The 23943-nt window shown below is 33.5% G+C and overlaps 2 protein-coding genes across 6 annotated transcripts; one reads left to right on the top strand and one right to left on the bottom strand.

Moving 5' to 3' along the window:
• Positions 1 to 4976: 4976 nt before the first annotated feature.
• LOC123871366 lies at positions 4977 to 16989 on the top strand. 5 transcript variants are annotated; one of them, XM_045915137.1, is made up of 3 exons: positions 11685 to 11897; positions 13280 to 16780; positions 16843 to 16989. In XM_045915137.1, exon 2 carries the CDS (start codon positions 13286 to 13288, stop codon positions 16778 to 16780), a length of 3495 nt encoding a protein of 1164 aa, XP_045771093.1. In that variant the 5' UTR covers positions 11685 to 11897; positions 13280 to 13285; the 3' UTR covers positions 16843 to 16989. The 5 variants fall into 5 exon arrangements, with proteins under 5 accessions (XP_045771097.1, XP_045771093.1, XP_045771095.1 ...); XM_045915141.1 differs by lacking the exon at positions 11685 to 11897 and adding an exon at positions 4977 to 4987 and having other exon boundaries at positions 13280 to 16989; XM_045915139.1 differs by having other exon boundaries at positions 11685 to 11896; positions 13276 to 16989.
• A 1021-nt stretch (positions 16990 to 18010) lies between these two features.
• Positions 18011 to 22387, bottom strand: LOC123871365. The gene is made up of 2 exons (XM_045915136.1): positions 20015 to 22387; positions 18011 to 19260 (listed from the first exon to the last, which is right to left on the bottom strand). Exons 1-2 carry the CDS (start codon positions 22361 to 22363, stop codon positions 18106 to 18108), a joined length of 3504 nt encoding a protein of 1167 aa, XP_045771092.1. The 5' UTR covers positions 22364 to 22387; the 3' UTR covers positions 18011 to 18105.
• Positions 22388 to 23943: the final 1556 nt, after the last annotated feature.

Genomic DNA, 23943 nt, shown 5'->3' on the forward strand with positions numbered 1-23943 from the left:
CTTTTTCGTCTCGATGGAGGGGGCTCTGACGTCACGACCACAGCATAACCACCAACACCAAGCAACACCGAACGTGAGAACTAGGTGTTGCCAACACGGCCATGCTGCATGGTGCCCGCCCCGGGCACCCCACGAGTCGGGATAAAATTACTGCAAAATAAACAACCGTTAACACCTGATTCACATTACCTACTTGTAAGGATCCTTCCTAACTTCCTAAGGAATATTGCCCATTCATTGTCACTTATCACTTCACAATCATACGACAGCTCGCAACTTAACAAGACACCTCCACTATGTACTCGTAAGATCCAGGAATATTGTCCATTCGTTATCACTCATCACAACAACAGCTTTCAATTTAAAGAACAAAACAACCGCATCTAAAGGGACTTTGCCACACTTAGGGGACCAGATTTGTCGTAGTTGAAAACCAACTGCACTTAAAGAGCGTTTCGCTCACTTAAATGCAGCAAGTTGGTCAAGACCACTTGCACTTAAAGAACATTTCGCTCACTTAAGCGTACCAAGTTGGTGAAGACCACTTGAAGATCACTTGAAGATCACTTGCACTTAAAGAACATTTCGCTCACTTAAGTGTACCAAGTTCACCTTCAAGTTCCAAGCATCATAGAAGACCACTTGAAGACCACTTGCACTTAAAGAGCATTTCGCTCACTTAAGCGTACCAAGTTCGCCATCAAGTTCTAAGCATTATAGAAGACCACTTGAAGACTACTTGCACTTAAAGAGCATTTCACTCACTTAAGCGTACCAAGTTCGCCATCAAGGTCAAGCATCGTAGAAGATCACTTGAAGACCACTTGCACTTAAAGAGCATTTCACTCACTTAAGCGTACCAAGTTCGCCTTCAAGTTTAAGCATCGTATTCCAATGTGATATTTTATATTCATGGTACAATATTCCCAATTATCTTTCGAATATTTTATCAAAGTTCAAGCTTCGTGTCCCAGTGTGATATCTTATATCCATGGTGCAATATTCCAACTAATTAATCTTCCAAAATTTTATCACGGCTCGCTGTATCAATTATGTTGCTATACACACTTAATTTTAAATAGATTACTCAACATTATACACAAGGTAGCCTTGCCAACACGGTTTTTAATACTCCATGAATATTCTTTAAAGAAGCAATGCATTAGCACTCACGATTAAAATCAGATCATACCTCTTTACTAAATCTCAAAATTCTTTACTAAATTCTGAACACATACTCAATGCCATAGCATCGTGCACCCACACAGTGCTCCGACACTATTTATCCACGTATGCAATCACCACACTATCTTTATCTACCGCGCATCCACGCAAGGGATCACCGGTGCCTAGTTCACCATAATACAAGGTATTTGATCTCATAAGAATCATATTTGATCTCATCCATTTTATTTTAACTATCAATGCTTTATTATTATCAACGGATCATTTGATTGTAAAGCTGGTGCTATCAAAGTTAACTTTAATTAATTATTATCATACTAAAACTATCACTTTTTAAACTAATCAATATCTTAACTGCAGTTATATTAATGATTTCACTAGTTCACTGCATTATTAATTACGAGGGTTGGTCACCAAATATAATCTTATAACCCACAAACTATTTTAATTCATGAATTACTCTAGTATCAAACAATAATAATAATTGGTATTTCATATTCCATGTATGCAAATATTAATTACGCTATCTCAAATAATTATTAGGCTAATTAAAAATGATAAACAGAGAGTCATGGATTATGAGCGACACCGATGCATGCCACTGCCAAAACCAAGACTTTCTTTTTAACTCATTCATCTGTCCATTCACGCAGGGAATTCATCTACTGCCACTGTATGCTATCTAATATTTCTATTCGCACAATATACTCTTACTGTCACTCTTTATTATTTTCGGCCTGTCCTGATTATAGCACAGAATTGCAGCTGAGAGCATAAAAATGTTGCATTTGTCTACCCTCTTATTGTAATCTTTTAAATGAGAATTTCTCAAGTTAATAATACCCACTTAGCTATCCGGACAAGAATATTTCTTTGTTCAACGCAAATGTGAAGCTTTTACCCAAATTTGTAATATTAGGTATTAACTACCAACATAAATCATAGTTATTTTTTTAAAAATATTATTCTAATTTGCATTATTAATGATATACTATGACTTTACAAACTAAATAAAGCTTCATTATCATATTATACACACCACAATCCGTAATTATTATTTGTTTTTGAAGCAGGTACACATCAAATGCAACAAAACTTTTGAATTGAACAGACTACAGGCAATAGTTCTAACTCTGAAGAGAAATATTACTTTCATCGTTACTAGTCTGTCTGTGTCTATTTTATTAAAATATAATGTACAATCCTTTTACCTTCGTTCTAGTTCAATCTAATCGACTTGTACATGTATACAAAACGGTTCTCTGTTTGGATGGACAAAAAATAGCTAAAATGCTTTCAGAGGTCAATGTGTATACGAGTCTACTACTATTACATTACTTTTCTCGGGGATAAACCAAATCGGATCACTCTGTTACATTCCGTCCAAGCAAGTTATTACTCCCTAGTACCCAATAGGTACATACCTATAACGTAAAAATAAATTCGCTTAACGCAATTGAATCAAAAGGAATGTTAACACATTTTTTTTTATTACCTTTTTGTAATTCTGCTAAAAACCCTTGTATCAACAAAAAAAATTCAGCTTTATCTTTAAATAGAAACCCTACGTAAAATTATTCATCTTGTATGCCAAAAGTACGCCCTAATATTATAACGATCTAGTCAAACATCATATTGTAATGCATGGTAAATTATTTTGACGATTCAAAAGCATTTGTAAAAGTTTACTTGAATTATTATATCATATTCTATTCTAGTCTAGTCTATTCTATTCTATTGTATATTGAATAGTATATCGAAAAGGGGATGCCTATGTCGATGAGCACGCAGAATATAAAAAAATAAAACTAAAACTTCATATGTAAATAATCTTTACTGTAATAATTTAAAGTTATTATCTATCTAATTAATTATTTACTTAGGTAGCACTAAGGTAAACCTGTATAGTACTTATTTAAAACTGCAACAAAGGCTCTTTTTTAAATATTTACTGATTTAAATAACCTGTATAGCAATAATAATAGATGAAACAAAAGAAACAATATTTAAACAAAACTAAAAAATTGGCTAATCCAAAAATGTTACTACAGTGTGCATGAACTATTGAATGAATATACCTCAATAATATGATAATGCGATATAAGAAGATTGTAATAACTTTGTTAACCACTTTTTATTTGTAAGTACTTTTTTTTTAAAGTCTGATTAGTTATAATAGGACATAATTTGAAAACTCCCATAATCTTTATTTATATGTGACCTTTTTATTTTATTTTTATTTAATGACCATATAATTAATTCATAATTTTTGCTATTCATATTTCATATTTCATAAGAATTGTAATATTACCTTTGATTATTTACATATGTTTTACTTTGCAACGCCCCAACGGGGCTTCATGTGGTAATATTATGACATTTTTTTATTTATGATGTAAGACATGAATGCAAATAAAGAAAGAATAAAGAATTACCTCTATAAAGATACGAAAATTCTAAATATAAGTCACTCGTACGCGCTTCAAACTTGTATTCCTATCAGGAAAATAATAACAGGATATATACACTCCCAATAATTATGCTTTAAAAGAAGAACAATTACGAAAACTTCCCTAAAAACTAGTATTATAAACGTATGGATGTTATTACTTACCCACACAATTATTCAATGTAGATAATATGAAGTACTAAAATGGATACTTGATATCATGTGCGTAAGTACCTACCATTGTAAATGTAAATAGCTGTAATTCCTGATATCTAAAAGACTGTTATGCTCTTTATTGATAAATAAATGTTTTTAAACTGAAATCCCTTTACTAACGATTTTGATATGCGCGGACAACTACTTCCGGTATCCATAAACGCCTCGTGACATGTATCAAAAATATACACTTTTTAACCCTATATATTATGTAAAATTTACTTACAATTAATATAATAACTTATTATTATAATATTAATATTGACATTTAATTAAGAGACATGTTACCATAGAAATTAATTCACTTTTTGGTCTCATCAGGATTATTTGTACGGATTATTCCTGATGAGTATTAAATATTTGCATGCTTATGAAGTAGAATATGACGGTCGCTACTTAGTTATAATTTTGAACTCAACAACTGATATTCAGCAAATAAATAAATTTCATTTCATTTCAGTATACGAGTTCGGGATTGGTTATCATGATTTATATCTGAGCTAACATTTCACTTGTGAAGTTTGACTAACCTAAGACATTCTTCGATTACTTTTACCACTACCACTATAACATTTTAACTTGTTCGTCACGTATACTACCCACATGTTTAATATTTTTATTATAAAAACTTCTATGTAAATAACTAGCTCAATCATCACACGTTTTTAAATTATTATCTTCTAAGGACGTATATTACTGATGCTACTATAATAATTGACCCACTATAATTTAAATAATATTTTGTTCGAAAAAAAAGTTGAGACAAACGTGAATTTAACATTTAGTTCCAAAATAAAATTCGAACAAACTAAAAGTTAACCATTTTAAAAACATAATTCTTTGAATTTGGAACTAAAAGACAATTTCGTTTACCGATCACTATTCCCACGAGGACCACTTATAGACTGTACGCAATATTAAATCGTGCCAGATTTTAGCTGATACCTTCAACTTAGTTTAGTAACGAATTATCTCACCTGACTATACAAAAGTTTGAGAATACGATTTAGTAATTTAAACCATATTCACTTAATCTTTAATAATTATTCAAAGTACTCACAGTTTCGGTATCTTTACGAGATACCTTATTACGTTTCCATCGCGGCCGACGGTGTCCTGGCACTTGAAGACCTCTAGGTGGAAAAGTACGTTTGCGTTTCGACCGATTTTCCTCAAAGCGTAAGTTACTACACACTTCTGATGTTAACAATTAAACTCTCAGATAGTAAAATCAACCCGTATAATGCAATGTAAATCGGTCGGAGCGCAAACAGCAACTCCAGCTTGTCGTTCCACGCCACGTCCTCGCCCTAGCGCCATCTTTTTCGTCTCGATGGAGGGGGCTCTGACGTCACGACCACAGCATAACCACCAACACCAAGCAACACCGAACGTGAGAACTAGGTGTTGCCAACATTATTATTAACTAGCGACCCGCCCCGGCTTCGCACGGGTGGACATTTATTTTTTCTATTTTCCGGGCCTATACGGATTCGGAAGAATCCCTCTAAGTAATGGTAAAATAAATTTTGAAATTTGTCCAGTAGTTTTTGAGCCTATTCAATACAAACATACAAAAATACAAAAATACAAAGGTTTCCTCTTTATAATATTATAGTATAGATATAGATTAAATAAGAGTTAAGAACTAAAACACGTTATTAGCTACGTTATTTTTTTATTTTTTATAAATCACCCCGCGGATTCTGATGGTTAGTCTACGCGTGTCCTTACAATAGTGTGAAATAGTGCAAGTGGTACGAAAACACAATTCACTGATCTACCCACCGCGCCCACTTGTCTCGACATTCTCTGTACACTCGCGATCACAATACGGAACAGAGATTTACCGTCAACCTACCGTAAAATAAAGAGTACCGTAAATTCAATAGGTTTTTAATAATGATATCAAAAATGAACAGAAACTTTAGCGCAGTCAATTAAAATAGTATATTTCATTACAAGTGCGGAAAGGCTGTCATTGCAAAGAGTTCCGACAAATGTCTACCCGAGCCGAGGCGTAGCTGAAGGCGAGGGTTGACAGTCGGAACGAGTTGCAATGACGGTTCCGCACGTGTACTGAACGACTATTTTTAATACAGTTGCGAAAAAATGACGCAATTTAATAAAATAATAAAAACACAATAAACTCAACTAACTTAATTTAATTTAATTAAAACAACTTTATTGTTAATAGATATACAAAACTAGGGTCGAAATTACTCATTTTAGGCAACCAACAACTAAACTCGCAAAGAAAATTTCTGAAAAATGGCGCCAACCGTAGAATATAAGTAGAGTTTTTTTTCTTCACCCATTCTGGTAGGCAAAGGGAACTATGACCATACAGCCAAGTTTTTTATTGATATGAAATGAAAATGAAATTTAATGAGATGAAATGAAATGAAACCTAACCAAACTCATTCAATCAAATCATTAAATCTGATATTGAAACAAATTAGTAGCTTCTTTTTAGAAATATACGTATTTGCATGAATCTTAAAACTTCTATGAATTTTTTTAGTAAAAACTTCATGGTTGGTTTTTCTTTTTAATATTTTGACAGTTGGGAAAGAAAAAGCACGAGTGCGGGAAAGGTAAAAAAAAAGCACGATTATGTAATAGCCCACATCCCGAACGCTATACGTCCCTGCAATACGCCACTTTTTGAGCAACTGTATTAAAAAAGCAATTCCTGTGCATTTCGACAAAATCACTGGTCAGTTCACACAATTTACAATGCAGTTAGTAAAATTACCTATTAGCATTACTTTGTATTTTTAAAATAAAATACTCCTAATCTCAATATGAAAAAAAAAACAATGAAAGAAACCATAGAATTTGAAAAGTTGTAGGTAGGTACAGATTAATATTAATAACTAAATATAAAATACTGTGTATTATAAATAAACCCTGTTTCAATTAACATTTAAGATATAAAAAAGTATACTAAGGTCGTGGTCCACATAAAATGTAAATGTATGCTGTATTGTATAATTTTACTGCCTTTATTTACTAAACTATTGCATTTATCAACCAGAGAAGGTTAAAAACAGTTAGTGGTAGTTTTTGTTATGCTTCGAGCTCTTACTTCTTAAATTGCATTCACATTACTTACTCTGATAATGCCCTACTTTATCAAACAATAAAATAAGCTTTACCTACTTTATTCTTTGATCCAACGATTTAAGTTAGGTAACTGTAACAACCAAACTCTACAGGCCGACTGGAAAAATACGATACTGGATACATACTTACGAGTACATAAGCAAACGAATTTATCTTCACTTTTAAAATACAATGTTGTTGTACGAGCATTGCCTATCTGGAGTTTTATAACATCTTTTGACCAAGTGAGTTCAAAATTCGTAGTGTGAAAAATTCTTTTGAACAAGCCAGGCAAAATATACTGGCCTCGCTGAAGTGAAACCGGCAGATAAATCAGCATTAAGAAGAGAACTGTCTGACCCGAAAAAGTGACTACACGGGATCTAGCAAGAGAAATGTGGAAATAAATGAATCGATGGCATCCACCCATTTTAAAAATGCTAAATCCGTGTAAAGCTTGTGTAGACGACGTTACCCAAAACAATTGTTATAGTTATGAGTTTAACAAAAGATAACAAGAATTGTGCAATAATAAGGTAAATTGTAAGCATTTCATAAAGCAGGTGTGTTCATTTTATTTATGATACTGGTAGGTACATATTTCTTGTTTCTAACTTCTTCTTATCAAGCGGTTTTAAGAGAAGTTACTCTCCAACTCTCGAAATAGGGAGTCTCTTTCTTTTTCTTAAGAACGAAGAAGGATACTTTTTGTACTTATAGGAAATTTTTGTGTAGGTATACTAATTGTGATGATTTACACTTTAGACTTTATATTTTCTTTCTTTCTTTCTTCTTTCTATCTACTCACTATAGCGAAACTGATAAGTGATAACTATAGCTACTGGACCTCAAGTAAATAATATTAAATTCTCAATTCAACACGTATGTTATTTCATTTTATATTTTTTATTTATAAAAAAAATTCAAAAGAAATATAAAACCGACTTCAAAAACCACAAACACTAAAAAGTAAAAAATAATTTTTGCTTAGCTACACGTGTAATGTACCTAGGTATGAAGTCGAGCGAGCATATTAAAACTAAATTAGAAATCCAAGATTGAAGCTCGCCATTAATTTTTTTACATTTATTTGTGTGTACTCATAATAATACCATATGTAATTTTGTAGTGAGAGATGTATTTTGTTAGAAATTCGAAGTTGCAAACTGCGGCGGCGTCTATGCAACATTTTGAAGGCAAACACTCGTTGCGTATGAGTGCGTGTTGCCCCACAATAAATTACTAAATAGCCCCTAGTGCAACTCCAGTTCAAACTACGGCCATTTTACATTCGACACTTACTGAGATAGCTCAACCAAAAAATGACGTGCTATGTAATTTGTTTATCCTCACTAAAAGATCCTTTTTTCAACGCTCATGCAAGTTGTGGAAACAATACCCTTCGGCGATGTTCCTACTATCTCCTATAAGGGGCTGGGACTCAACTTCAATATTATTTCAATTATTTCAACAAATTCCTAAGAAGCCGGTAACACATTGGCGGCGGTAATCACTTAACATCAGGTGAGCTGCCTGCTCATTGGCCCTCTATTTAAGTATATAATAAAATGAAAGGAAAAACCCTCGCTGACTGATTGACAGACATGAGACAATGCACATCTTAGATCGGTGTGTTAGACAAGGTCTAGAGTTTATACTCTAGATCTAGAACCATGTTTTGCACAGGAGTTCCATAAATAAAGGTGAGCAGAAAGAAAGGATTTTTGGAAATTCATCCCCGGGTTAAATTGGGGATGATGGTATAACCCATCGAGCACATGGCCAATTGCGAATAAAATAGTAGGTATTGTAAATGTATTTTGTACTTTATAAATTGTATAGTTCGTTTGCAATTGAATTCCCGGAGAACAATACAAGCTAAGTACTTTTTATTCCGGAAAATCAAAAAGTTTCCACGAGTTTATTAAGAACCTAAATCTATGTGGACGAAGTTACAAGCATCGTCTAGTAATTGATAAGGGAGCTCTTAAATATTAAAGAGACCACGGAGGGTTAAGCTTCTTTTCAATATTCAATTGATAGTATGTCTGTGACACGAATTGCCCTATTGAATAAACTTATCCAATATTATTCCTAAGCTAGTGGGCTATTGTGAATGTAACACTGGTCTTTAAGAGTAATCGAGAGATACTGGAGCAAGAACGCGGGCTTGGGTGTGGCCCGCCTGCTATTATGAACATTTGGACCGATAAGTGCATTATTCGAATGTCTATCGTACCTATTTTGAAACACAAAAAATGGAATCCTGTGATGATTATTATTGATTGTAGCGATGAAAAATGCAGTAACTTGTTCTATGCTCGCAAACTACCGTTTTAAAGTTGTGAAGTAAGCTTGGCAAGCCTCCATGAACAATCATTTTGTGCCAATATCTTGACTGTTCAAGTGTTGAACTGTGAAGATTGGTAGACGGCTCAAAGAAGCCACACGCGACCGTGTGTAAGCCTAATTAAACGTTATTCTGATAAGAGAATGCGCAATCATTTTACGTCTACGAAATTTTTACCACGTTAGTTCTACATAAGTAACGTGCCAGTATCTTCACCTGCTTTATTCTACTCACAATTATTGTTTTTCATGCAGGCCGAAGCTTGCAGTTACGCATGCAAACCTACAGATATACTTAGGTGCCAGCTGATGCCCGCAGATTCGCCCGCGTGGATTTAGGTTTTCAGAAATCCCGTGGGAACTTTTGATTTTCCAGGACAATTTCCCATAGTTTTCTAGCTAGCATTTTCCTCGCTGTAGTGAGATGAGAATTTGTGTATTTCGCACAGCTGCAAATTTATTTCCGCCCGTGCCTTTGAAATCTTCGCTACGCTCAGGATTCTATTTTTGAACCTGAAACCTTTGGAATCCTCCGCTTGCTCAGAATTCAATACAAACACTCCCGCCAATATAACGTTCAGATTGCAGACTTGCATAGCAAATAACTAAGTCTTATTCAAGCAAATCCCACCATATGCGGTCTCGAGCACTGTGTTCTTATTTCTTATGACTCAAAATTTAAAAAACAACCGACACAAAAACCTCTATAAGAAAACTAGAAAAGAGCTGATAACTTTCAAACGGCTGTACCGATTTTCTTCGACTATAATAGCTAAGAACACTCGATCAAGCCACCTTTCAGACAAAAAAAACTAAATTAAACTCGGTTCATTCACTTAGGAACTACGATGCCACAGACAGATACACAGATACACACGTCAAACTTATAACACCCCTCTTTTTGGGTCGAGGGTTAATAAATGACCCCGGTTCCGATTCCGGTTCAATTTTAAAAATACCGTGGGAACTCTTTTGTTGTTCGGAATAAAACAGCGGCCTTTTCCTACTTCCTTCATCCTTGGAACAGCACCATCTGTGAGGCTTTTACGAAACACGCCGTGGAAAATTAAACAAGAGATAGGAAGCTTGATCGTGAACTATAATGGTCTGCATATTAGCAAGGTGCGGTGCATAAGGTCAAAATGTGGATCTACTCGTAGTTTAAAGGTCGCGCGATAAATATCGGAATTGGAAAATCCTTTGATTTAATAGCTCGTTTAGTGTAAAAGAGTAGGCACTTATGGTATAGTTAGCGTTTAATCGCACACAAACCGGATTGCGGATGTAAAACCTCAGTCTGTGATTTTGTAAAATCTACCGATTAAAAAATTGAAATAGGTACCAGGTAGATATACCTCCGTACCTACTCGCAGTGCAGATTACAGACTAGTACTCGGTACTTATAGTACTTAGACAGACAGACGAACGGATTTTTAAATGAAATATTTACCAACCTATACCTTCCCTATTCAAATATCCCATGCAAAAGTATGTTCCAATTCCAATGTTCAATGCTCGTATAAATATTGATGTTATTTCAGTAGAAGTCGTTAGCTTAGGTAAATCTTTAAAATTCTTTTTAAAAGTATTAAGTATTATTTTTCTACAATGGTAGCCGGCAAGCCACCCACTAAGTAATTGTTGTTACTTGCTCCACTAAATAGTTCAGTTTAATGCCATTAGACAAGGAGTAAAATATGATCCATTAGATGTCACATATTGTAAATGAAGAGCCAGATATCATAGAGATATTATGATTTAAGCAGTGGTACGACTTGAGGATTGAGGAACCTTCCCCTATTTAGACCGTTATTTTAATGATCCTGACTGACGCGTTCTCATTTCAGAAAAAACTGACCAGTTTTTGTCCAATTTTGGATTTATTTTCTACAACTTTCTTTTACATTAGTCAACAGCCGCACAGCAGCAGCATCTTAGGTTTTAAAAGCTCTTCGTCTCGAGGTCGTCCACGAGGACCCGTCGGGTCCCGGGGTGACTGTTCAGGGCAATGGCCCTCTTGTATCAAATCCGGATTGTCATGTCCGGTGATGGCCGCACGGCAATGCGATCGAGCCCGCGGGTGCTCGCGAGCGATCGGCTACTGCGGCGGCGTGGTATGTCCGTGTGGCTAACGCCCGCGGCTCGGCGAGGTCGTGCCCGCCGACGATGTTTCGGCGAGCGCCCGTCAGCCAGCGGCGGGGAAGCAAATCTCTTCATTACTTCATCGGTCTCGTTTGCAGGATTCGCCACATTAATCATGGCAGCACTGGTCCATCTAGTTCGGTATGTAGTTCCCAGTCACACCGATCGATGGCTCTTTCGAATATTACAAAATGAAACAGCACATAGACACCTACCTAGTACTATACTATCAACACAGCTATCAAGGCTTGTTCTTGTTTGATAGGTATGGACTAAATTACAGTTAGCTGTCCTCTCTTTCACGTACATTGGGAACGAATGCGACAGAGTGAGGAATATTTACGCACTGCTTGTCAGAATCTCACTTGTAATTGAAATTATTGAAGCCGAAAAGCATTCTGTGCATGGTTCTGTGGTATAAATTCAGAAGTTTGGAAGATACTTATAGGTAAGTCTTAAAATAGTATTAAAAAAGATATTCTAAGTGGTACCTAATAAAGTAGGTACTGTACCTACCTAAATGCTGTCTTATTTTTCGTAAGCAGAATCCATACGTTGTGTTAAAAAGAAAAATTATACTTACAGTGAGTTACCTATTATCTACTTCCCAGGCCAATTTAACAGATATTTTATAACAAAGTGACTACCTACATAGGTCCTGATTTAATTACTTGCACAAAAGTGCCGTTTCTGCTGTTTAAATTTAAGAATAATAGTGATGTCACGCCTAATTTTTATTTTTATTTTAGGATCGTGTTGATGATTTCATAGCATTGCTACGGATTATTGTTCTAATGTTTTGGCATTAGGCTTAGGTAAAATAGATTAGCTTTCTAAAGGTCCTAGGATTAGGGTCCTATCTACTTACCTACCTGACTTTAGATGCTAGATTGGGAACTAATTTTAGTTGAATAGGTATTAGTAACAAAGGGAACTTAATTGAACATTAATAACAATTAATTTGGGAACTTTTACTTGAATATTAGTAGGTACCTTAGTAGGTACTTAACGAATAATGATAGGTAGGTACCTACCTAGGTAATCATTATGGAATGTACCTAAAAGTTTTACAATAAGTAGTTAATTGTAAAAATATAATTAAACTACTTGTATTTAAAATAACAAGGATTAGTAGGACCTACCTAATTATTTAATTATCTTATTTATAAGCACCTACCTACCTATCGATATCTAGCTCGTCGTCATCGCTTCACCCGATACCTAAAATACCTAGGCTGGGTACCTACCTAGCCTATATTTTCATTGCTAAAAATAGCTCTCATGCAAGTATTTTCTGTGCAGAAAACGATCTTTTGCTGATGGTTATCAGCGACATCCAGTCCCAGCCAATCTTATTTGCTAAAAATCTAAAAATATAGACAGCTAAGTACCTACTTAGATTATTATTAATCTATAGGCAGGTAATTACTAATTAGGTATAATAAAAATGGAACAAGACGATTTCTGTACAGCTACTTACCTTTGGTTGGTACCTAGGTACCCACTACCTAACTATATTTGGAAATTTTTAATAGAAATAGGTAGATAGACATAATTACTTACCAGTATTTATTTTATTTTTTGTCTGTCTGTCTGTTCGCGCATCACGCTGAAACTACCTATCAACCTCCGTTCAACCTTTGTTGTGCTATCAGATAGTTTCATTTAAAAATGAGTTTATACGAAGTTTATACGAAGTTTATATTTACGTAGTAATTTAACAAACACATTCATATTATGACATCGCAAATCGACGAAAACCAATAAAAAGTCGTATTCGGATGAAAAAGCCTATAATTTTATTCAAGCCATATTTGCTTGTGTTTACAGGTCACGATGACGCCTCCTATCGAACTAGACGGAAAAAATCTTGGCGAAAAACACCAACACCTTAATCAACTAGTAAAAGAAGCTATTGAGGACGAAAATTATACAATAGACGAATTTAACATTGAAGATGGAGATATCAAAAATTTACTCAAAATAGAAGTAGCAAATAAAACTAGGAATGTAGATTACATTTTGAAAGTTTTAGTTTGCGAAGACTCATTGTATGTGTCGAGGGCGATCAAGCAGAGCTTGTGGTTAGTAACAGGTGATGAATACAGGAATATTATCAACCCCGAATATTTACACACCACGCTCTTTCCAAAAATGAATACTAAGAGCGTTAATAAATTTATAAAATATATACAGCTCAATCTAAAAGATACAACTAGAGCTGAACAATTTTATGATTACGAAAAAAGTCCTGAGAAAGCTGTTTACTGGTTACCACACTGTTCATCGGAATTTATCCATAAAAACATTACAAAACATATGGACCATTTGAAAATCTCACTAATTAAACGACTGTGTGAAAAAAACATAATGGTACTGGAAACTTTCGTTAATGCCTGCAGTCCCATTTCTAAAAGCAAAGTCTTTGAAGCTACCGTATTTGTATTAAATTCAGATAATATTGACAAGTATTTGAATTTTGTAGAAAAACTTCAAAATTATGAATATCCAAAATTTAACAAGTCCGGCACGAATCTAATAATGAGGCTTGCACCTAAAAGAATCTTTGACAAGTTTGATAATTACTGTAACTATATTCATTTACCAACGTTTATAAAATTTCTCAAAAATAACAATATCAAAACTTTTCTCTTGGAACAAGCATCTAAGGCTGAAAAACAAAACAGAGCAGCGGGTATTTTTAACAAACATCAATTACAATGTTTCTTTGATGCCATGCCCAAAGAGGAAAGATTTGATTTCATAAAACAAATTTTCATTGATAAGATTCATACACAAAAAAGTAATTTACTAACCGATTCTGAAATAAGGGCAATGAGTTACTTATACAATTGTATAAAAAACAAAAGATGGTATAACGAACTACAGTTGTATCAATACGCTCCTTTTGATGTTGCTTTTTCTCATATTAAGAACCTTATCAATCAAGAAACACAAAGTTCAGATAAGAAAAACATGTTTTCAATTCTTGTATTAACTGCTAAACATAATGATCAGAATGTAAATAGTTTGTTACAATATTTTCGAGAAAAACATTTAAATGATCAATTTGATCTGAGGTACCAATTTGCAAAAGATATAATCAGTCAAACAAATTTCCATAAATTGGACCAAAGCATATGGAATGTTCTAGAAGATATAATGATGCCAGATATTGTTGATGCAGATAAGAGTATCCAGGTATTTATAGAGTCTACAATTATATTTAAGGTACTTCATTCCCAAAAAGTACTAGAGATAATTGAAAGAAAATTTCAATTTAACTCATTGAATACCTATAAAAATAGATTGAACAAAGAAGATGAAATTTTAATTTTTAATTATTTATACGACTACATAAAAACAAAATTACTGGAAAGTCGCGACTTTAAAACTGAACAACAATTTGATGATACTCTTAAAATACTAGATTCGGTATTAACTTTGTTAAATGATTGGAACAAAGATCTACGAGAATATCCATTAATTATCAGCACAATTAAGGACCTTTTAAAAGCTAAGAAACAAAATTCATGGAAGAAAGATTTATCTATTTTGTACAATAAAAACAAATCGTGGAAGAAATGGCTCTTTGAAGAGTCATTTGAGCTATGCCCCTGTCAGTCTGTTTTTGTGAATGCTGTCAAGCATGACCCAACCATGTTTGAACGATATAAATCAGAAGCAGAAGAACTTTGCTTGAAAGAAAAGGAAAATGTTATTCAGTTCTTAAAAAAGATTAAAATTTATTGGTCACAATCGCTTACTAAGACTTGGACTAATGTTTTTATTAATAAGCTCAATAATTTGAACAATCAAAAGGCATCCTCTCGTGGAGTGTGTATTTTGTTTCCCAGAAATGATCTATTAGCCATTTTGAATAAATATGCGCCCGAGAATCCTAAAATAGATTACGGCAATATCAACGAATTAAATTTAAATTTACAAAGATGTTTTGCGACAAATATGCACATTGCTAGACCTCAACCGCCTCCTGAAATCATTTTATTATATGCTAAGGGAGATTACTTGAAATGTTCTTTGCCATCATTACTGTCTATTTACCATAACTTAAGCGGAGCAAAAAGTGCAAGATATATTTCAGAACTATTGAATGCACAAGTTTCTTTACAAAAGCATGCTATACGTTTTTCATTTATAAAAATGAAAACCCACGAGATACCTGCTCTCTATGAAAACGTGTGGAAAACTTCCAAAAATACTACAATTAGAAGCGTTTTGTTCAAAACTGTTCACGATCTCGTGTGTAAGGAAAAAGATCCCGTAGGAATAGACACATTATGGAATTTATTGAAAATGTTTATAGATAATTTAACTTTCAATGAAAATAAAAATGTATATGATACATTATTAAAGGTCAGTGATACTCCTATAGCCATCAGAGCTGATTTCTTTGTAAAGAGCTATACATTTTTGAAAAGTTTACAAACTTCTAAAATTGAATATGAAACATATAATTCCAGTCTCAAATATACATTGTTTCCATATGCTCGTGATATAATGGACACACTACCACCATCTTTTGTAGAAAGTATACTACTAGATTTTATTAATGAAGATTTCATTAAAGAAAGTGGAAGCTTTTATACCATGAGGGCAAGTATACTCGTAATAACCTCCTATCTGTTAACAGCAAAAGATGAAAGTACCCAAATGAAGAAGTACGAAGAAATATTCATCCCTATTGTGAAGCACTGTACTACTTCATTTAAAGAAAACAAAAATAGAGATCATTGTATCAAAAATCTTGAAATCTTACTGGACAAACTGTGTGAAGACCTGCAGATATATTTCTTTGAGAAGAAAATGATTCTGCCAATAAAAATGTTTTCAGCTATAAAAGATGATCTGGAAAAAATATTTTCCGAAACAGAAAATTATCTGATGTTAACAAAATGGACACTGGCTTTAGCATTTGCTAAGAGTTTAAATGGACATCAGGGTAATGATTGGTCTAGCCTATGTCTTGCAGCAGCGCCTCAGTTTGGTAAAGACTGTTATCAAATTTTATATGAACATAGCAAAAAATATTTTCCTCGCATTTACATTTTGTTCGCGCGTGCTCTGGAAAGTATTTTAAATTTGTTCATTCAAAATATCAGAGATGCCTCTCGATTGAAAATATATGAATGTTTAATTCACGACAAAGATTTCGTGTTAGGTTATTTAGCTGCTTTACAGCTTTATCCCAAAAATTCTTCAGATGATGAAGAATGTAATAAACAAGTTGAAAAATTGCGTCAAGTTATATTTGAACATCCATCAGTAGAAGTTAAAATGCATTGTCATAGTATTATTCTGGAAACATAGGTAGTATTCAGCAATTACTACTCATAGGTACAGCTACTTAAAATAGGTACTTATTACCTACATACCCACTTGGTAGTAACTTCAATTTTGTAAACCCTACGAGTCTTTTTTTTACGTCTTATAAATATTTACATCTATTACTTTGTAAGCTATAGTATACTTAAATGTATTTGCATTTTTATTCAAAATAAAAATATAGTATGCCGAAATTGTTTTTAACTTCATCTACGCAGTACGCCCTTATAAAGGTAAGTACCTACCTACTACAGTGAAGCGCGCTGAGTTACCGCGCTTCACGCGTTGTCGAAAATTAACATGTTACCTACATTTTACATGGATGAATGATTTTACCATAGGGGTAGCTCTCTTCTAAAATCAATGATTTATACTTTATAGTGACATCACAGTTCATGAGAACTTCCTACAAAACGCCGAGGCTTCAACGTCACTGGCATAGCCCTATTCGTCTTTGAGTTTTAACCCCCGACCCAAAAAGAGGGGTGTTATAAGTTTAACGTATATATCTGTGTGTTTGTGTATCTGTCTGTGGCACCGTAGCTCAAACGAATGAACCGATTTCGATTTAATTTTTTTTTTGTTTGAAAGGCTTGATCGAGAGTGTTCTTAGCTATAATCCAAGAAAATCTATTCATCCGTTTGAAGATTATCAACTATTTCTAGTTTTCGTATTAGGCCGGGTATTACTATCCGACCAATAGGTACATATTGGTATCCAGCCAAATTCTAATAAGGTGACGCATTAGCATGTGGAAGTGCGTAATGTGCATACCTATATTGCACAAATCATTTCAAGATAAAAAGTTTAAAAAGCGTGAAAATTAAATTAAATTTAAAATTTAAAAACTCCCGACACAAAAACCTCAAAATAGTAAAAAAAAATAAGTATGTATTGGCCGCTTAAGTTTAATCTAATTATCTACTTTTTAGAGGTGTTTGGGTAGGAGTTTTCAAAGATGGTCAAAAGGGTCAAGCTTTTTTGTGTCCCGTACTCCAGGGTGCCAACGGGGCCGTATTACTCTTTCGATGCCCGTCTACTACTGAGTACGGTTTATGACTAAGCTTATGTTAGGAACATCATTTTGTAATAGTTTTTTGTTTTAGGTTTACACAATAAATAAAACTCACTTTTAATTTGTCTGTAAGTAGATATAATAAAACAATTTATTGCAATGTATGTAATTAATTGCTGTAAGCGATAGGTAGGTTAATAAATACTCGTAACTTATAAATACGTACAACTTGGAAATAAACACTGAAAATTATTGTTTTTAAAAAAACGTAGGTAGATTTATTTTAACAGTTGCTTAATCATCTTTTCGGAAAAGCCAATAATGCATCGCGACTTCTTCCGAAGGATGGGAACTAATTTCATTAAGCATATCAAGTTTTAAAGCCCTTTCATCGTCTTCGGATACATAGCTTGGCATTATTTTCATCACTAACAAGTGTCCTTGAATGAAATCCTTGCTTTCAAGAAAAACTTTTAATACTCTCAATTTATGCATTCGATAGCTCCAAACATACCGATCGAGTACAACATCCAAAACATCTGCAAAAATGATATATATCGAAGGAAAATACTTCGCGACATCTTCCTTTAAGTAATTTAAACTCAACCTGCCAAAAATTGGGGCTGCAGCGGTGTGCACGTTTTTCCATTTATCTTCCTGATCCTGGCCAACGTTTTCTGTGGAATCAGAACATTCCATATCTTTGTTAATTTTAAGATCATGTAAAATTTGTGTGTATCCTAACGACAATTTTATACTGGTCAAAAGAATATAATTTTCTTTTACTGACAAACTATTTTCAAGTTTCTTCAATGCCGCAGTATACATAGCGATAGGAAAAATCATTTCCTTATTTAAAACAACGCCTTGAAATTCTACGGACATATAACCAAATATATCTCGTAAATTATATCTTGTGTAGTAAACATTCTCGTGTTGCTTATCCCACATAGAAAGAGCTTTTTCTAGAAGAGGTAGAAGAATTTTTTCGTACCGCTCATTTTGAGCTTTTTCAGTCTTTGCGGACAGCATATACATAGAGAGCTGACGGGAGTGATCGTACCGTTGTGTGCTAAACTTTTTTACAAAATTTTCAAAATATATTTTTGCCATAAAATCAATTTCTAGAAACTCCAATATGTCCAGTATTTGCGTATGTAAATCATCGATAAAACTATTACAATTTGCCTTAGCCGGTAATTTTTTTAGAAATTCATAACTCTTCATCCAAAACACCGCTCTAACCGACAGTGGCACATTATCAGCTTTGCTAAGAGTCATGTATATTTTTTTATTTTCATCGAAATTTAGTTTATCAATAAATATACTCAACAACTCCCATATTTCTAAAATAACTGATTCATCAGTTTCTCTGCAAAGCATCTTATAAGTCTGACAAAAAATATCAGTTCGAATGGTACTATTCTTACTAGTCTTCCAAATCTCAGAATAGTATATTTCATTACAAGTGCGGAAAGGCTGTCATTGCAAAGAGTTCCGACAAATGTCTACCCGAGCCGAGGCGTAGCTGAAGGCGAGGGTTGACAGTCGGAACGAGTTGCAATGACGGTTCCGCACGTGTACTGAACGACTATTTTTAATACAGTTGCGAAAAAATGAAGCAATTTAATAAAATAATAAAAACTCAATAAACTCAACCAACTTAATTTAATTTAATTTAAAACAACTTTATTGTTAATAGATATAAAAAACTAGGGTCGAAATTACTCATTTTAGGCAACCAACAACTAAACTCAAAAAGAAAATTTCTGAAAAATGGCGCCAACCGTAGAATATAAGCAGAGTTTTTTTTTCTTCACCCATTCTGGTAGGCAAAGAGAACTATGCCCATACAGCCAAGTCTTCAGTAGAAGTTTTTTATTGATATGAAATGAAAATGAAATTTAATGAGATGAAATGAAATGAAACCTAACCAAACTCATTCAATCAAATCATTAAATCTGATATTGAAACAAATTAGTAGCTTCTTATTAGAAATACGTATTTGCATGAATCATAAAAACTTCTATGAATTTTTGTAGTAAAAACTTCATGGTTGGTTTTTCTTTTTAATATTTTGACAGTTGGGAAAGAAAAAGCACGAGTGCGGGAAAGGTAAAGAAAAAGCACGAGTATGTAATAGCCCACATCCCGAACGCTATACGTCCCTGCAATACGCCACTTTTTGAGCAACTGTATTAAAAAATATATTTTTGAGTTCATCATGCTTCAGCTTTGAAAATGCAACACGAATGCCGTGTTTTTGTAAGGATACTGGTGTATTAAGAAGTTCTGGAATATGTTCGCAAATATAAGTAGCACTTATGTTATATAGTATTGCATTTAAAGATGGTAGTACATATTGCAAATAATCTCCTTTTGCGTACTCTAGAGCCACGGCAAGGGGAGGATGGGGTCTTGCTAAGTGCATACATTTGGCGATATATTTGCGAAGCCGGAGCTCTAAATCGTCAGGTTGGCTCCAGTCAATTTTAGCTTCTGTGGGTACATATTTCTGTATCAAATCCAAAATTTCTCTTCGTGAAAGTAAAATACAGAGTCCTTTAATCAACGCAACGTCGCCATTTGTTTGGTTAAGATTTTCCAGAAATGTTTTCTTGAAAGATTTTGCTAAAGATTGATTACAATAAATTCTAATTTTTTTAAGAAATCTTTCAAAGAATATGTTGTCATTTATGCATGATTTGTTTATTTCTTTTCTATATATTTCCAATAATTTTGGGCCATGTTTAAGAGCGTTAATGCAACTGTCTTCAGAGGGACTTAGAAGAATAGATTCTGCTAGTAAAAGCTTTCTCCAAGATTTTTTAATGTTATATATATCCGAAAGACTTTGATTCCAACCATTTTCTTTCCTAACAATAACAAGATCTTTGATTTTCTGTAGAATTAATGAATAGTCTTTGAGATCTTTATTCCAATCCTTAAGCAGATTCAAAACCTTCATGATAATTTCCACTGTTTCATCAAATTCCTTTTCAGTTTTACAATCATTTTTTAATTTTGAAATCAAATAGTTGTATAAGAAACAGAATATTTTTTCTCTTTCTTCCTTATTATACTTATTCTTATCGTCCAAATTTTCAAATTCAAATTTCTGTTTTATAATTTCAGGAATATTCTCACCATTAAGTAGGCTACGTAAAATTATGGATCTTACACATGATTGCACATTTTTGTCAGATATAGTGTACACTTCCATGCTATTAAAAAGATCATTTAAATATCCCCAAGCTTCTTTATCATACTTGTGAGTATCAGTCTTTGTAAGCAAATGATTCACAAACTGAATTTTAAACTTGAATGGTTCGTTAATGTGATTTTCACGGTAATACTTTAGCAAGGCAAGTATATTTTTCCTATCCTTACCTGCGCATGTTAACATTACATCCAAAATCCATATTCTTTCAGTTGGATTTGATTCACTTCGAATCAACTGTTTCAAATCTCCAAAAGCCTTTATAAATGGTGCATATACGTACCAGCTGTATATATTTTTCGATGATGATAGATTTCTTTTTAAAGGTGGACTACAGTATTCTACTATATCATCCCATGTCTCATCTTCCAGGTTTACATCTTCAATTATTTTTTCGATGAAATATTTTTTGATAAAATCAAATCGTTCCTCAATTGGCAATCGGTTCAGAAAGTATTTTATTTTTTTATGATTGAACCAGTAACGCATTTTCTTATTTTTGATGTTGGTTAGTATAAAGTCTTTGGCCTCTTCTTTTTTAAGGAATTTTGCAAAAGTGGCTACGTCCACGTTATCTACATATTTTTCAAGATTTTTCATTATCCTTTCAGGATTTTTCTCCATAATTATTTTTGTATATTTCGGTCCAAATTGTGGTATATCATCCATATCAGTTGTATCTATAATATCCATGAATTTTTCAAAATCTCTTTTTAGATGAAACATTCCTAGTAATACCTTGTCCCTTTTATAATACGATTTACTGGTTTGTATTGTTATTTTTAGGAAATTTATAGATTTCTTATATAACCGTTTTACTATTTGGTTTGGTATATCCTCAAAGTGTTTCTGAATGATATTTTCAATAAAAGGATTAGAGCAACCCGGTAGCCATTTGAATGCTTTTTGCAAATCTTTTTCTTTGTAATAGTTGAAAAAGTCTTCAACGCGTTTTTCATCTTTTAAGTTAAGCCTAATGTGCAGAATGAGTTTATTGAAAGCTTTAGATGTCATTTGTGGATAAAGACTGTTGTACAAATATTCAGGATTAATAAAAGATGAATATTGCTGATCGGTTATTAACCAAGAAGATTGCTTAATAACTCGAGAGACGTATAACATGTCTTCACATTTGAGAACTTCAAGAACGTATTCAACATTTCTGGTGTTACATGCTATATCTATTTTGTAAAGGTTATCCAAATCAGACTCTTCATAATTTATTGCGGTTATATGTTCAATTGTATTATTTTTGACTGCTTCATTTACTAATTTGTTGTAGTTTTGATGCTTTTGTCCTAATGTGTCTCCTTCTATTATCAGTGGTGCCATTGTGCCCTGAAATAATAAATTTTAAGTGAATTTAATATTAGTTGGGTAATTACTAATTATCTATAATCATACAAACTAATTATTATTTAAAGAGCAACCGCCAAGTTTCTTGTTGGTTCTTCTCGGTAGGAAAGGCATTCCGAACCAGTGGTGACCAGATGCATTTAAAGATTCAAAAGTACTTGTAAACATTAAATTGAATAAAAAAAACACTTAATTATTTCGTAGACAGACTATAATTAATTATTAGGTAGGAACTTTCCATGTACTTTGCTAGCCTTTGATAGGTACTTTGATTTATAGAATGTACTACGAATGTACTTAGCTAATTCTTTATTGATGCTTTCATACGACCAATTCCAACAAACTATAAGCCTGCATAGGCATTACTATCTCTTGTATCTGTTGCATTCCACTATGTTATTTAAATTGTGTAACGTTACAAAATTTTAATTGAGCTTACGATGGGGCTGGCGTGTCCGTGTCGGACAAAAGTCCCAAAAAAAATGTAAAGGAGTGCGCGACATGTTGAGATGGCAACCATGGTGGGGAGTGGGGACGCCTCGCACACCGGCTCAGCCCCCGCACTAACGCGCTGCGGGTGAGCGGGGGTGGGCTCTTCTCAGACTTGGGCGCGTTTGGAACCCTCATAGCTTTAGTTTTAAGTTACGTAATTAATTATCACCACTTATGTCGTACAAATTTAACAATTTCGACTTTGACTTTGACTTTGACTTTGAGTACGGGTGTGGGGGACGCCCCGCCCACCTGTCGCTTATGTACTCTATAATTATAGGTATCTAATGATTCATACATCTAATGAATGATGGATATTTTTTTTTCTGTGTTGCACAATATTTTGCCACTATGCTAATAAGTAAAGCTACCTTTACAATTTTCACCTACCTATATATAACCTATTAAAATTATTATAAAGTCAGAGGATATCAATAATAATAATTTTATCAATGGAACGAAAATTTTATCATTCCAATTTGTAAAGCAATAATGAGTGGGTAGGTAAGTACCTACTTACCTAAAGTTTAGATAGGCACTACGCATACCACGTAACTCCTAAGTATTTACCTACTAAAATATTTCAGACAAAGAGTAAACACCTACCTACCTAATTACCTACTTAGTTATGCCAATGAATTTCGCGGGCAGGCCCGTCGCTTCCACTTTAATCTTAAAAGTTAGTGCTTAGATACGTAGGTGTTTAAATTAGGTAGGCACCTACTTAAGCTTAAACAAACATTTATAATAACTCACCGTAATTACCTTATTATAGTAACTAGGCAGCACATTAAATGATGTGGTAAATAATAGATAACCTATGTATCACATAAGTGCCTTATAGCACAGAATAATATATTTGGTAGATACTATCTTATAGTACCTAAGTAATCTACAAATTAGAAATTTTTTATTATTTATTTACTTCGGACAAAAATCAATCAAATGTAAACAAGTTCAACACTGGTCTAAGGTCTGTGACTTTTGGCGGCAGCCACAAAAAGACTCAGGCCGAAACAAATAAGTAAAATTACTAATATTTTAACTACAAGTTCAACACAATA

Source organism: Maniola jurtina, chromosome 13, assembly GCF_905333055.1.
Source record: "Maniola jurtina chromosome 13, ilManJurt1.1, whole genome shotgun sequence".
In the NCBI taxonomy this organism is placed as follows: Eukaryota; Metazoa; Arthropoda; class Insecta; order Lepidoptera; family Nymphalidae; genus Maniola; species Maniola jurtina.